This window comes from Austrofundulus limnaeus, unplaced genomic scaffold (assembly GCF_001266775.1).
Source record: "Austrofundulus limnaeus strain Quisiro unplaced genomic scaffold, Austrofundulus_limnaeus-1.0 Scaffold280, whole genome shotgun sequence".
Lineage (NCBI taxonomy): Eukaryota > Metazoa > Chordata > Actinopteri > Cyprinodontiformes > Rivulidae > Austrofundulus > Austrofundulus limnaeus.
In genome coordinates this window covers 229935-246899 of record NW_013952682.1, presented here as the reverse complement: position 1 = coordinate 246899, position 16965 = coordinate 229935, and the positions used below count along the sequence as shown (strand labels likewise).

Here is a 16965-nt window from a genome sequence, read left to right as displayed (position 1 = left end):
AACCAGGTCTAACGTATGACCCTTGTTATGTGTGGGACCTGAGACATACTGGGTAAAGTTAAACGCCTCTGTCAGTGATATAAGATCTCTCGCTGGGATAGAAGTAACATCATCAATCTGCAAATTAAAATCACCCACAATCAAGACCTTTCCCAATCTAATTATAGAAGATAAAAGTCAGCAAAATCCTGAAGAAAAGTCCCAGCAGGGCCAGGAGGGCGATATATCAAAATAGTATAAAATGTATCTGAGGAACCAACTTCCATCATGAGGGTTTCAAACGAGGTGATGTGGCTTGTTTCTGACAGTCTGCATGTGGACCAGTCACGGTGCACAGCAGCCAGTCCTCCTCCACGGYGGCCGGAGCGAGGCTTACCTACTACCAAGCAACCAGCAGGACAAAGCTCATTTAAATGGACAAATTCATCTTCCCTCTGCCACGTCTCTGTGAGGAAAAGGAAGTCCAAGTTTTTCCTCGCAATTTCATTAATGGAGAACGATTTATTTGAAATTGAACGAGCATTCAATAATCCAATCCAATTTTGTGATGACAAAGAAGTCAGATCAGGAGTCCAGACGGCTGGGCACATCGGGATAGGCTGAAGACATCTCCCACGGTCACGTGACAAACAGCSGTACCGGCATGACCGATACTGCTCTCCTGTTGTAAGAAAGAAACGCTGAAATGGACCTGGGGCCCAGGCGCCTCGTCCATCGCGGGTCCAGCGATGTCCACGCCTAACTCCACAACCCGGAAGAGTGGCGAGATGCGTAGATGGGGCAGCACCCCCAGCTGTAAGGCCATGTACGAGCGGGACCTGACGCAGCCACCTGTAGCTCCGATTAGCATGAACCGTACGCCGCACGCCAYGCCTGATCCGAACTTGGACACCCGCTCGGCAGCCTCTTCTCCTCCGTTTCAGATTTCCTGGACGTCGCCACAACGCCAGGTACTCACGGGAGGTTGGGGGACACACAAACGGGGGTGGAAAAGTTTGTTTGTAGCTGTCCCAGTCRTGGAAGGGGCTTTCCATTGACTCTTTGATATCGAAAAGACAGTCACGATTATAAGTCCTTATTGCACTCACGCAAACGCTGTCCATCAGAGTTGATATGACAGCAAACATAAGCAGAAAAATGGCAAAAAAGCGGCATTTTAACAGGCGAGCGGCAGCCTGAACACACACAGGCGCCATCTTGTCAGCTCTACCAACCTAGTGTGCTTTTTCTAAATGCCATCCAGGTTGTTATCAATTAAAATAAGAATATTCTTTAACCAGACTATTTATTTATAAAATTAGGTCTGACCTGAATGAAAAGATGCTGACAAACTGTCCACCTCTGAATAAGGATGATGTAATTAATCCAAACCCGTCTTGTAATTATGAAAACCTTCAAAGTTAGTATTCAGAATCCAGCTCACAGGAAGTGGAGAAAAGGCAGATTTCAATAATGCAGCAGAAGACGGTTTAACTGTGACAATGCAAGCTGTCTGCTGGGACTCGGCACAAAGACGCTCGTAGAAAACTTAATCACTTTTCTAGTTTTGGATTCAGGACACCTCAGGGTACCAGCTGTGCCGAATCAACCCCGCATCATCTGCAGGATGACGGGCTCCTGCCGCGCCTGCTTCACAGTTAAATATTGATTGGAAGAAGAAGACAGCTCTTTGGAACGCCTCGGGGTGGAAACGACCTTCGACTCGGGGAAAACAAAGCCACTCTCTGGAGTAAAAACCTGCTAATCACACATAAGCAGCTGTGATTAGCGGTTAGATCTCTGGTCCTCTTACAGTCGTTGAGCTGCTGTAAACCTGAGCTATGTGTCCCAGGATAAAGATGATTTATATATCGCAGACAACCAGAGAAAACAGTTGTAGGATGTGTAGGTTTGAAGGGGTTATTATTCATCTGCATGTCGGTGGGACTGAAAGCAGCAATGTATCTCTGAGGTATGATTAATTTACGTGGGCTACGTCAGAGGACCAGTGTAGCCTATTTTTCAGCTTCACAACTAAACTGAAGGTTTTACTGCAATTGATGAAGTAGAGCCACACATACAAAAAAGCCTTTAATATTCCAGAGAACAAAGCATGTGTGTGAAGAAAGAAAGGAAGAGAAAACAAACAATAACAGTATTTACCTACCTGGATGTGAAATCATTAACGCTTCCGTTTATTTATCTTTGGTAAAGATGAATAATCCTTTTACATGATTCAGCTTTTAATAAACAGCTGCTCTGAAACTCACTACAGCCACGCTTTAATGCTGCTGTTACAGGGCTGAGATTTTAATTAGATTTGTGCCTTTTGCATCATTTGTTCAGATTGTGTGGTTACAGCTTAAACAGGTTTAGAGTTTTAACATCAAAACATGATGAGATGTGATTTATTTTTCTTGCCCAAAACATGAAAAAGGTTATAAAGTTTTTGAGACAGTTTAATAAAGTTATAACACATTGCAACTAGCAAAAGGGCTATGTATTGGCAAGAATTTGGTGATACGATACATATCATGACGGAGGGGTCACGATACGATAAATCCCGATATATTGCGATTTTTTTAATCCAAAATTTCTATTAAATAAAAACCTCTTACAGGGGAAAAAATGAAAAACCAAAATTCATTGTCTCAGAAAATTCTAATATTACAGAGACATACTTTTGATACATTTAGCTGTGTTCTGCTTTGTATGTATTTTATTTTATTTGTTTCATATTTCTTATTTCATCCATGTTTTCAATTATTAGACTAAATTTGACAATAAATAGTTTGAAAATATATTTTTTGCAGCTTTTAGTTTTTAATATTAATTTACAATATGGTCACCCAACACTTAACAATAGCCTCTACATCAAGAGGTAGAGGAGCCAAATGTCTGGCTCACTGCTGCCAACTAGTGGTCAGAGGCTGAACTACAACATAAAAATGAACGGCTGGCAGGAAAGTTGACATTTTAAACCTTAAAAAAAAATCGATACAGGGCTTTAGAATATCGATACAGTATCGAGAAATGAAATATCGTGATATTTCAGTGTATCGATATTTTCTTACATCCCTAACTAGCAATGCAAACAATTAATCCACTTACGATTAATTGTGGAATAATGGTTTATTGGATTAAAATTTAGACGGACCAGAAGGACACGCCCTCTCTGAGATTCTGTAAAGACTTCAAACTTTAAAACAGGTTGTAAATTGTGTTGTTAGGACAAGTAAAACTGGAGTTATGAGGAATAATAAACATCAACACCATTTTTTTCTTAACATGACATCCAATATCATGCGTGTCACATCCAGGGGCGGAGCCAGAGGGGTGGCCAGGGTGGCAAGTGACACCTAGTTGGCCACCCCTAAATAACTGACAAGTGGGTGGGGTTCTTTGATTTTGTATTTGCATTTAGATTTTGTTAAAGAACTTTTTCTGATCCAACTGTACTGTTTACATTCTCAGCAGAAAAATTAGCATTAGTGGTTAGCTTAACATTATTGCATTAGCATCTGCATTCGGAATGTGTTCATTCTTAGCTACTCCACAACTAATTTAAGTCTTAAAATAGCTGAATTATTGCTCTTTAAAGTTAGCTGTGGCAGCCATTTTGAATTTTTGATTAACGTTTAGAATTTTGTAAAGATTGTTTTCGGCTACGTCTACACTTATCTTCAGTTTTGTACATCTAAAAGTAATAAATTCAGCATCTTTAGCTATGATCACATGAAATTGTAATATTTCTTAAAACAGCTGAATTAAAGCCATTTGGAATTAGCTAACAAAAAAATAAATCCCCACCCTCGAAAAAACCCCTGTGGCACCCCTTGTAAAAAAAATCTAGCTCCGCCTCTGGTCACATCGCATCCTAAAAACACAAACCACCACCATCTTTTATCTGACCGAGGCCCAAAGTTATTTGTCAATCAGCAAAAAAATCTACAGGAGGAAGAAAATAAAACAACGTGAAAGTTGAGTGAAGTTTGGTGGCGATGACGAGACAGCGAGAGCAGGAAACCATAGTTAAATTTGTAATATTCGAAGTGTTTGAACTTTAGAGTCAAACCTTATTATATTTTATAAATATGTTAAGTTTAATAATGTGAAAAATCCACAGTTTTTTGTTTATTCAGTCAGTATTTATACAGCTGGAACAATAAACTGTTAAAATATAACTATGTGCTTCTTTTCAGCACATTATATAAAGATTAGGCCTTCATATGGAGAGACTCAGGTTTTTATCAATTATTCGTTACTCGATCGATAAGATCAATGAATTTTAGATTAATTCATTAATCAATAATTTGCCTCCCCAGCTGCAACTAAAAACCCACTGACGTAATCTTAAATCTTAAACATATTTTAAATGTTGGGAGCAGCCGGTATGAATAAACTGCCTTTTCTGTTTACTTGACTGCAGTTAACAGATAAAGTCTGGTCAGTTTGAGAAGCTGCTAAAACCTGTTCAGAAGGTCGACCAGACAACGTCTTCGACCTGAACGAGTCAATGAACTGTGGTCTCAGTAGCTGCAAATGCACAGTTGAACAATAATTGCCTTTCAATCCCCTGGCTACCTCTCTCAAGCTTTAAAAAAAAAGCCTTGACCAAACAGTAACTGTGTTTCTCTGCAGTTTGGTTAAATTCAAGAGGTTTTGTTGTGTGCTCCTCTGAAGGCTCGGACAAACAATCCGTCAGAGCAGGAAACAGGTCTGCTGAGCAGACAATGTTTCTGCTGCAACGCTGGTGTAGAAGAACAGGAGCAAACAGTTTAGTTCAGTTTGAGGGAGTTTCACTCAGAATTATCTAAAGTAGACAAACTGCATTTCTTCAAAAACGCTAGTGTCAAGGCATATTGCTGAAAACTTCGGCTGAAAGCTGCTGAAATAGAGCTGAAAACGTTTAACAGCAAAAGAGTTAATGCCAGTTTCATTTGAAAAGAAGAGAGAAAAAAGTTTAAATATGCAGAAAAAAGCTTAATAGACCAAAATGTGCATTTAGCTTGGAAAAAGACACATTTAGCAACAGCTAAACAGTGCCTAAAGTTGCAAAAAGTAGCTAAAATTGGTATAATGCAAAAGCAAGAAGTATATAAAACTTAAATTGGTAGTAAGAAGCAGAAAGAAGTACAAAAAAGGAGCTGAAAAAGAACCAAAATATAGCTGAAATAGTAGAAAAAAGCTAAAACTGGCAGAAAAACAAGCTAAAAGTAGTAGAAACAAGTTGAAACACATATTTCTATTCTACTTTTTCTTTTTCTTCTTTCCTATAGTAGACTAAAAAAAGTCATTGATGATGCAGAAATTAAGAAACTAACTTTCAGTTTTGTTTTCTACTAAAGTGGCTAAAAAAAGAAAAAAGAAAAAATACACAGACAGTGAAAGAGGTGTAAAACAGTCAAAAAAACGAAATAAAAGGACAAAAAAAAAACAAATTGGAAAACAGCTATAACAGCCAAAATGTAACCAAAGTGCTGAAATTAGCAGAAAGTGCACACGTTTGCAAAAAGAAGCTAAAACGGCCACCGAAATTTTAATTTAGCTTGAAAAAACTAATTTTAGCTTTTAACAGCTAGAAAGCAACTGAAAAGCTGAAAGAAGTGAAAATACAAATTAGCAGATGAACAGCAAAAAGAGCAGAATTTTAGCTGAAACAGCAGAAACAGGCTATAATTATCAGAAAAGTATTAGGAATCAGAAGAAGGAAGTCGAAACAGAGCTGAACCGTAACTTAAAGAAGCTGAAAACGGCTGCATTCATTTTTAATGGGAAATATGTGGCCGAAAAAGTCAAACAGCTAAAACCAAAATACCAAAAGTCAGAGCTGGAATGTCCTGGAGGAGCTGAACGTTTTGATATAGAAACTGTTGAAATATGAACATGTGGGGTATAGATGAGGTCCAAAAAAGAAGAAAACAAACGATCTGAATAATGAGAATGTTTGTGAAGCTTTTCGACCATTCATGGTTCTGTTTTAGTGTCTTTAAAGGAAAGGCTCAAACATCTGTTCACATCTGCACACAGACCTGTAGCCAGCAGGGGCTGGTAATGGTTGATGTTCTTGGTGGTGAGGGGTGGACACATGCGGATGGCGAACGGGGGCAGCGGCAGACCGGACAGCAGCCCAGTGAGCAGGAACTTCAGCTGCACCTCCTGCTGGGTGGAGGATTGAGGAGCCGTCTCGCCAGCAATCAAGCTTTGACCTGGATAAATCATAAAAAACTGGTAAAGATAAAATATAACACAATAAAACACGATGTCTGTCTGCTTTCCTTTTCTCATTTCACACTGGTAGGAGGGCAATTTCCTTCCTTTCAACCCAGAGGGATTCAATAAGAAATAAAATTACAGTCTATGTTTACCCAGTTACAAACACACACGTTTGATGTGATGGATCAGATTTATGTTTACAGTCCCTGATGCAAATTCTTCAGTAATGGATATGTGTTGATAAAAACAATCCGATTTAATAAGAACACATTATTCCCGGCTGGTGAAACAGGAGAATATGACTGGTGTCACTGCTTTAGTTTAATGGCACATCTCAAACTGCTCTGCTGTTATTGTTTGTGTGGGAAGCAGCCTGACTTTGGAAATGTTTTGGGGCAATAAAATAAGGATTTTATTGTACATTTAAAAAAAATCTGTGTGAGTATTTGAACCAAAGCAACAAGCTAAAAATCAAAACACAAACTAATAAATCAAACCCCAGCACATAACCGGCCACTAAAACAAATTTCACCTCAATACCTGCAAAACTGACTGAGTTAAAGTTGTTTTTCTGTTTGTTAAGGAACTTAAAGTACCTGTGACATCATATTTTCATAATAAATATGAAAACCCTTTTGGAAAGTTAACATTAAAAACACATTGCAAACAAAAAATCAAGCTGCTGAGATGAACAGTGGCTGAGATATTAGCATGTTCAGTAACAGGAAGTGATGTCAAAGAGGAATGTTGGCATGTAAACAGAGCGTTGTTACAATAACAACACAGACTGTGGAGAAGGATCTGATGTTTCTGTAGATTATTTTGAGTTTCTATCAGAGTTAGAATAACATTGTTTTAATGAAGAAAAACCAGGAAGTTAATTTTCTTATAAATCCCCTTTGATGTCACTTCCTGTTTCTCTTTAGCTGAGCCAAATTCAAAAGAAAATATGCAATTATGTGACAAAATGGGTAAAATCACGTGTTTTATGTAAAGTTTCTTAAATATAACAATGTTTTCTTTGGGGTATGGATGTCACAGACACACAACGGGTGATACAGAAGGATAAGATTAAGAAACTAGAAAATTTCTGAAGAAATTGAAAAGGGGCTTGCCCAAGTGTGCCTAACTTGGAACCAAAACTTGGCCTAGGAAAACCAGAAACCCCTAAGAACTGCCTAAAATCAAAATCTCTTCAGAGGTTAACAAAGGTCATCAATATCCGGTTAAATTTATTTAATTAATGTGTTAAAGTCCATAAACATGTCATTAGATCAGTGTAGTAATTAYATACACTTATTTTTATCTTTGTTATGAAGGATATTTTATTTCACAAACAAATAAAGCAGATTCCTTTCAACTAGTAAACATTTTTAACATTCACTAGTTACCATTTAATTATTATGAAGCATGGAGTCATAAGCTAATGTTAGCTGTTTGTGTGCCAAGTTACCAGCAGTATTAATGTACAACTTTTAGTAATAAACTAGATACTGCACTCTTATTTTGAAAATCCAAACGGGTTACATCCGGTTCGAATTGCGTCGGAAAACGAACTATAAATAGTAAATACACTTCTTGTAGCACATTATTGTGCAGCGGTAACATTCTCTACAGTGTAAACAAACGTAGCAGAAACATAAACAAAAAAAATCACAATTCTTCAGAAATATGACACGTTTTAACCCCAAGGATGGCGCAGGTTAGGCTAAAGGCTAATCAACAGTAATAAAGTAGATATTGCACTCTTATTTTGAAAATCCAAACAGGTTACATCCAGTTCAAATTGCGTTGGCCAGGACTGCGCCCTCTGCTGGTTCGGATGTCCGAAAAATGGGACTTGTGGCGGCGGGCAGTTTTTAGTTAATTTCTCAGCAATAGTAATTCGAATCAAAAAGATGTTCTTCTCCACTCCAAGATGGTCATTTTGATGTGACTGTTGTAGGGGTACATGCTACGGTTCGAGCCGCATTAAAAGTGGTGGAAGAAGAATAAAGAAATAAAAATAAAAAAAGACTAGGTGTAGAGAAATGGATTTGCCACTGCATGGCAAGCCCCAATAAAAACTTTTTTTTTTAAAGTGAAGCCTGAAACTGAGCAAGGATGCTCAAACTGTGGAACCATGTTGGTATGTGTGGTGCCTGAGGCCAGAATAATAAAAACGTAAAAAGTCCTGATGCACACTGTGACACACAAACACAAAACTGCCCTTCACTCCAGGGAACTCAACACTTCTTTGATTTAAAATAACTAAATCCATTTTATGAAGCGTATTGTCTAAGAGTGGGGGGCCTCTTCTCAGGAATGCACAGACGTGTTATGTATCTTGGTTCTCCAGCTTCAGAGCTCGGCACATATTACCATATATTAGGAAGAGGAATGCTTAAGGTATACCGTGACAAAATTTATGATGCCTYGGTTGAACTACACTGTGCAACCTATAAAGAGGCTTGTACGCCCCTGCTCTTGGCCTTCTTACTTCATCTTTCTTACTTGGTGAATCATTTGGCTTGGAGGCCATAATTTGGTTTTTGGCTGTAATCTCCTGGACTGCAAAATAAAGATTCCTGCTGTTCAACCAGCCTGTTTCAGAGTTTCTCTCTTCATTGAGCAGCAGCAGTTCCGCAGAACCAGAAGRCGTGGTTTTTACACCTCAGAAGTTTTTTGCTTCAACAATAAGCACACTTTTTTTTGCCTTAAAAGCTTTTCTTTAGATATAAAAGATGTTAATGATTGTGACGTGTGCAGTCGTACCGATCATGCTGTTCAGACTGAGATCCTGAATCCTTTTCTGGTTTGGACCCAAAGGAGCTCCACAAAAAGCCACGGGGGAGTAGAGAGGCGACAGACCCGAACTGGCACAAAAACAGAGACAAGAACATTCATCTAAATCATTTCCTCTGCAAGGTACAGATCTGTTTCTGCAACCAAGACAGTGGGGAGTAATAAATGAATATTGCTCGCAGAAATGATGAATGTAATCTGCTTTTTAATAATTTACACACGGCTAAAGCAATATTCTTACAGGATGATGTGTGTGTTTACGGCTTGCTTTGATTAAATGTTGCTTAATATGAAGCAAAAAGGATTATTAGGGGAAAAAATGTTTTTGACCAGTTTGGAAAAAAAAAAACATTTCTGGTGGGTTTTGTTTTGGTGTAAGATTAAATTCGGAATTCTGAGATTAAAGTGAGATTTCAGTGGTCCTAATCCTCTTTTGTAGTTTTGACACAAACTAAAATACTAATTTACATTTTTGATTGGAAGCTGTAATAATTTATCAAATATAAATAAAAGATTCATTGCACCTATAGGAAGGCTAAAAGTAGTTTTTATTTTAATTTTAGGTCTTTTAAAGCCCCTCCTGTTTCCTTGTGTTGCAGAAACCCTCCAGATTGGCCCTCTCTGTGTGTTTTTGTACCTGGGATTGGCAGCAGCACGTCCAGTGTGGGCTTTCAGCTCCCAGAGCATGGCTCTGCCGTCGCTGACCATCAGCGCAGCTTTGTTTTCATTCACAGGACAAATAACCATGCGGTACGGCCGCACCGTCTTGGTGACACGGATGGCGTCGCACTGGGAGCGCAGGTCGTACACCAGCTCCTGGATGTTCTGTTCTGGGTCTGAAAGAGCAGAGGGCTTTTAGAGAACCAGACAGGAAATAGGAAGATGGGGAAATATAAAAGTAAATTAGTGGGTAGGAGACATAAAAGGACGTGCTGAGATAAAAGAAAAGGATATTACAAGAAGAGCATTAACTGAAGGGAATAAAAAGATTCACTGAACTCCAAGTAGCTTCAAACGCTAAGTGAAAGATAAACAAGACAGAAAAGGAATAAATGCCCAGTGGAGCAGAGAAAGTAGAGAAGCAGAGAGCCGTGCAGTTTTAGTTGGACAGCTGATGAATGGGAGGTGGCACACGGCTCAGGCTCAGTGTGAGCAGAGAACCAGTGGCACGAGCCTACTGGGAGAAAGTCCGTTCCCACTTTCATACCTGCTGCCTCCTCTGGAGCCGACGTGGAGCGACACACTCGGAGCGTGATGCAGCCGTTTTCATGGAGACAGTAGAGGGCGTCTCGCTGAGCGCAGGGAATCACCTGAACAGAGGGAGGGAACGTGTGAGCAGGATCCTGATGCAGTCTGTCACATTAGTTAACATTCATGCTGCCTGGAGGACATCTAAATCACCTCATTTACATAAACATACTGAAAAATACTCCTTACTGTCAGTTTCTTTCTGACCAAGTGGTTCTGATTTGATGAGGGGTCTCTGGTCCAGTTTGTTCATCAGACAGATGAAGCCCCCTCGAGTCACTGTACTCGTGTCTTTAGCCAAATAATGAGCAATGGCCTCCGTTACTTCTTTGTACCACTTCAGTGTTTTCTCACAAGGAGTTGCACTGCTGGACTGTTGCTCTGTTACCTGTGTTTGTATTCAGCGGTGGGCAAAGTTAAACTTAACCGCTAATCCGTTAATAACCATCATCATCATCAACAACTTTATTTATAAAGCACTTAACACCAGCCACAGCTGAAAATAACATCAGCAAAAAATAAAAATAAAAAAGAAGATAAAAACTGATAAAAACACTAAAATGAAGTAAAATCAAGTCTCAGTTGGGCTGAAGGCCAATGAGTAAAAGTGAGTCTTCAGATGGGTCTTAAAAATGGACAATGGCTGTGTCCAAAACGACAGGCCGGGTCCTCCGGAGGACCCAGACTACCCGGTCGAGGCGGGCCGGGTCCTTGGTAGACCAGGAAGACCGGAAAAAAAGAGGCTGTGAATTTGGACGGTCTAGCCTGCCCTCCTTACCCCAGCGTACGTCATGTCACCTAGCAACTGTGACGACGCTAAACAAGCAAACTTAAATCAAAACTAGAAAAATATCAATATATTAGCATTATTAATATCACAAAACTATAAAATTAACTTAAAGGTATCATTTGAAGAACTAATTGACCCGCTGTAGGTTCATGTTTATTTCGCGTTTTTTATGACAAAAAATAATATTTTAAAACATGTCCATACAAATGATAAAAGTATTAGAATTACAACCGCTAAATTTTTTAAATTTTTAAATCACCATATTTTTATTTAAAACGTATTCTTTTCTCTCGCTTCGTCCGCCATTACTAGCATAAAAAAATCTCCGGTGGGGCCGCAATGCATTATGGGATATGCTGGGCCGGGAAGGATCCATCAGACCTGTCCTTCGATTCGGGCCAAAGGAAGGACGTATTTGTCRGCCGCATCGGAGGAGTCTTCGGTTTTGGACGTCCTTCGTCGCGGCGCTGTGACGTATGCAGTTGACGAATTCGGCCTTCGGAGGACCCAGCCTGCCGTTTTGGACACAGCCAATGAGGGTCTTGTCGGCCTTGATTCTCATTTAGCGAATTAGCTTTCTTTTGTTAATTTTGCAAACAGTTAGCAAACCGATTAGCTTCCGCTAAATTAGGTTTTGCTAATTTTAGGACTAGTAAAATTCACGTCATGGCAATCTGTCCACAAGTTTTTGAGTAATGYTGTCCACAGGCAGGCCGACAGACAGACATACGCGACCGAAAACATTACCTYGCCGTTGACGGAGGTAATAAGAGACGTGCTGGGTTTTTTGGTCACTAACATTTTCCTCTCTTATCTTGCGCTCAGCCATTGCGACTAAGTTTTCTCAGTTGTTTGCTATCCACCCACGTCTACGTAAGGGGCRGGTAAAGAGATCCATTCGATTGGCCAAATCCGTGAAGGGTTCAATTTCATTGGTCACACCCTTTGAGCCTCAGTGTGAGTTGTAAAACATATAAATGCGAACATTTGAGCCGACCGTTTATCGCAGTTTAAGCAGTTTTTTGCGCTGGCTATTGTTGCGATAAGAATAAATTTTCGATACAATGTGCAGCCCTACCCTCACTTGTTTTTTGTTTTACATTAACTTCAGCAGTCTCAGTCAGTTGAGACCCAAGTTAAAACTACAAAACTCAGCAGTAAAATCTTATATTTAGTTTTCATATAATCAGCATGAGAAGTACGGTACAGGCGTTGCACAAGATAAACTGGCAACTGCACTTTGTGTTTGAGCCAATTTGGACCGCAGAGCTTCTACACATCGGAGTGGACTTTTGCTAAACCGTTTCATCAGTCATGCAAATTGGACGCTGTGACAAGCACTCTATAATACTTAAAAAGAAGGGAGGTGTGACCGGACAGACTGAGAGGCTGAGTAATGCCCACAGCTTTTTTTCTGCACAACAAAAGGTTCATTTCTCCACTTTTTGTCTGTTCAACAATGAAAACGTTTATCAGAACAAAATCCTGCACAGCCTAAAGGAGCTATAATTCATAAATAAACAAAAATATAAAGAAAATGTAATTTCCCACATGCTGCACTGTTCAACTGAGCAGTGATCGACTTTGTGCTGGTCCATTTATATATGATTAGGGATAAAATGAGAAAACATTGTTGTAAAAATGATATTATTGCATAAATACATTAGGGGAAACAGTAAGATCTAGATAAGCCACAACAGTGAGTCTTCTCACAGTTGGACGCACAAGGAAAGCAAAGTAAACAGAGCAAAAACTACATTTTCTCTGCCTTTATTGGTTTTGTGGCTCTATGAAAGACCCCCAGAGCATTCATCAATTTCCAATTAGACATCTAATCTTTAAAAGATGATAACTGGAACCTAAAGGTCAACACTGTCACTGTGACCAYGAGAAAAAAGAAAAAAGAAAACTAGAAGTCAGACAAGATAAATGATGGCGAGATAATTTGCTGTAGTTTAAAAGTAGCCAGCCTCGCCGTGCAGTCGTGACACCAGCATGAGGCGGACATTAAAGGAGCGAGGAAGAAAAACAGAGAACTTAATCATTAACGGCAGACTGAATTGACTTCTTGGAGGAATCATCCATAAGAAAATATTAAGGTAAAGCTTACATGAGTAATGCAATAAAACAAAGAGCTGGGCATTGAGTTCATTTGAGGGGAAAGAGAGAATGGAGACAGAGCTTCGACTCGAGCTTCGAACGTCACTTCCTAACCCTAACCGGACCAGAACCACATCTAGTGTAAATTAGGGGTTACTCATCCAACCAGTCATTTAGCTCAGAGATTCTTCATCCAAACTCGCCCAACTGAGGGCCTCAAAAGAACAACAGTTTTTAACTTTGGGCCGCAGAGGGCAGCAGGACCTCATTGATTCAGAATAAGGTGCAATACACTTTCTCACCACTAGTAGTGGTAGTGYGCCGCTCAGATGTTTAACAACTTTTTAATACATGGAAACTGACAAACATCCCAACCCTGGTATAAAGTAAAATGATCCATTTATTCCACCCCAACAACGAAATAGAAAACACAACCTGAACTACGGTTAAATCCTAACCAGGTCAGCTGTGTGTATTCTTTTAAGGCCTTGGAAATGAGGTTTTGTAATTTCCTAAATGCTTTATTCTGGCAGCTTTCTCCCCGATCCCAGATGCAGTTCTTACCTGGATGAACGGCACCCCGGAGCGCTCGATGGCCACCACGCCCACGGTCTGGCTGAGTTCCAGGTCCAGGATTAAGATCTCTCTGGGATAAAGCAGCAGCATGTGGTTCCTTTTGGACGGCAGGTAGGAGAGCTGCAGACAGTCGTTCAGCGTGACGGCCTCCGCTCTGCAGCGGGAAATAAAACTAACATTTTATTATTTTATTACCAATTAGTTTTTAAAAATGGAAACCTTCAACACAAACACCACATTCGAGTTAAAGGGAACAGCAGATCAGAATAAAGACTGAAAACAAACAACAAACGCGAATGAAATATGAAAATATGTACATCAATGTGACGCCGGAGCTGAAAGATATGAAACAACTTTACTGTTTAATTTATGAGATCAGCGTAATATTTATTCATGTGTTTCCCTGTGATGGCTGGGAAATCCAGTTATTGTTGAGCTTTAAAGGGAGCCGGCTCTAATAACCACACGGCAGATGAATTAAGCAGTTATTGAAATAAGATTTTGATTCTTATTTTGAGAGTTTTCATATGTAAAGCTGATGTTTGCTTCATTGAGAGCGTTATCGCTCCACCAGCTGCCAGGTTCCAGGTCTGCACGTGACGAGAAATCAGCCAAACGCTTCAAGACGTTCCTTCGACAYGATATAAAAGGAGTGTATTTTCAGAAAATCTCTGAGCCGGTCCAGGGCCGTAACCCACTGCAGGGAACTTGATTTTCTGCTTTGTTATGGTGAGATTGAACAGAGAGAAGTAAACTTTATAACACAGTGAAGGTCATTACCTTCTGGGGAGAGATAACAGATAACGTGGAGTGAAGAGAAAAGCCTTTAGGAGTTACTGAGCTGAATCACAGTGAAGTGTTACCTGCTTACTGCAGTTTATGGGGGGAGAAATACGAGCTAAACGCCCCAGTCACTGGAGGAGAAACAGAAAGCAGAGGTAGGCCTGTCGCGATAGTCAATAAATCAATTAATTCCACGACAAGTTATTTTGAGGTTGGTAAAAAAAATGGAGGACGTTAAGTTTCATTTTCCTGCTTGTTTGTTTACTTCGTCTCTCTCCCTCTCTGTGCTCCGCTGCACAGGAGCTCAGCTGACTCCTCCCCTCCTGTTTTCTTAGTGTGGGAGGAGTGAATTCTCGCGTTAATGTGAGAGCTCGTAGCAATAACATACTAAAGAAACGTTTCAAAGCAGAACGCGGCTGCTGCAGTGTCGGAGCACTAGAGCCTGAATTTCGCTGCGGGAAGACACAGAGAGAGGAGGAGAGAGGAGGAGAAGGGGTGGGGGGTGAAACTCCCCCAGACCCGCGACAAACTCGTCAAGACTTTACCTGTAGCTCCCAAAAATACCAGGAAACTTAAACGCACCATCTGTGTTTTAACAAAACACCCAAAACACCTGTAGCTGTCCCAACAACTTGAGGAAAACTCTGAACTGTCTGATTTCCTCCCCGCAGCGCTCTGACTGTCCCCTCCTCACACACACACACACATAGACACGTTTGTTCTTCTATCCTCATGGGGACTTTGCATTGACTTTCATTCRTTTACCAGTATTTTCTATTACCATTTGACCCTAAACCTAGCCTTAAACTTTACATRGGATGTGAACTGGGCTTATGTCCCCATAAGAAACAGTGGGTCCTCACCAGGCTGTGTAGTTTGCTTCATCTCTAAAGACATGCTGCACTTTAATATTGTTTATTTACTGTCTTAGTTTTGTGTGGTGTTTAATTTACATTTTGTTGTTCTTTGATTTTTTTTATTCAAGTGCATTTTTTGTTAGAGACAGAGTCCACTTTGTTAAACATTCTTTAAAAATTAAAGTTTATTGATTTATTACACTTACATATTACGCTTTTATAATTATTAGTTGTAAAATGGTCACCAGGCAATATTATCACTTATCGCAATAATTTTTGAGACAATTCATCGCCCAGCAAAATTTGTTATGGTGACAAGCCTAAGCAGAGGAGAGCTCGAGAAAAGAGATCAGAAACAATTAGACTTTTAGTGTCAATTTAACATGGAGCGTACATTTTTATTCCTCCGCCCACTGGGCTGGAGGCTCCACCCACTGGGGTTGGAGGCTCCACCCACTGGGGCTGGAGGCTCCACYCACTGGGGCTGGAATCATACCAGTTGATGATTTGGCATCCTCTGCTGATAAATCTCATATACAATATCCTCGATTTCCAGAATTATTTATTGGGAACTCAGATCCATTCCTTAGTATTAAAACAAAAACAAAAAAACATTTTAGAGAAATAATACAAAAGAGTACTATTAGTAAACCTGCTTCTATGTTTTATTGGAATAATCTGTATGTTCATGTAGATTGGGAAAAGACATGGATACCGCCTAAAAAATTATTTGTCTCGAATAAGGTTTGGGAAGTATCTTTTAAAATCCTACACAGATGTTATCCTACAAACTCAGCTCTGGCTAAATATATTCCAAATATTGATCCACTTTGTTCCTTTTGTCATCTTGAAAATGAAACATTAACCCATCTTTTCTGGGACTGCACGATTAGTAAAACCTTTTGGTGTGACCTTAATTGGTTTTTTCATAGTAAATTTGATATTCCTGTTAAACTGAATGTAAAACATGTTTTATTTGGTGTCTGATATCAGAATGTCTGGGATAAAATATRTCATGAACTTTCTCATACTATTGGCTAAATTCCACATTCATGCCAGCAATTTAGCAAAACAAAAAAACCCAAGCTCACTGTTTTAGGGCCTATCTGAACTGTTTTTTGGACTCACTGAAACTCTGCACTAATTTGAAAGCTATAAAACTAAAAAAATTTTGTGAAGAATTTAAGTTACAGAAGATAAAATAAGTAAGTCAGACTTCAGTCGTAGCTGTGAGGAAATACGTCAACTTCAGGTAAAATCTGAGACGTTAAAGCAGAAGAGACGAYGAGCACAGCTGTCAAAATGTCAACGTTTGGGCTTTTAACGTGGTAAGAACTGACTTTTTTTCCCCAAAATAACTCTCTGACTTACATGTTGCTCTTTATAGGATACAGCAGGTAAAATAAGTATTGAACACGTCACCATTTTTCTCAGTAAATATATTACTGGAGGTGTTAATGACATGAAATTTTCACCAGATGTTGGTAACAACCCAAGTGATCCATACATACAAAGAAATCAAACCATAAATGTCCAGAAACGAAGTTATTTGTAATAATGTGGAATGGCACAGGGAAAAAAGTATTAAACACATGAAGAAAGTTGTTTCAAAGAAAACAATAAGTAATGCAC

At 39.5% G+C, this 16965-nt stretch overlaps 1 protein-coding gene across 1 annotated transcript in view; it reads right to left on the bottom strand.

The window, feature by feature from the left end:
- The window catches only part of wdr11 (WD repeat domain 11), a gene marked incomplete at its 5' end in the record, with an annotated part of 85302 nt that overhangs the window by 51183 nt on the left and 17154 nt on the right, over nt 1-16965 (bottom strand). The window contains 5 exon segments of the mRNA XM_014021175.1: nt 6012-6188; nt 8950-9050; nt 9617-9815; nt 10187-10289; nt 13682-13847. Of these exon segments, the coding sequence (XP_013876629.1) occupies nt 6012-6188; nt 8950-9050; nt 9617-9815; nt 10187-10289; nt 13682-13847 (746 nt within the window).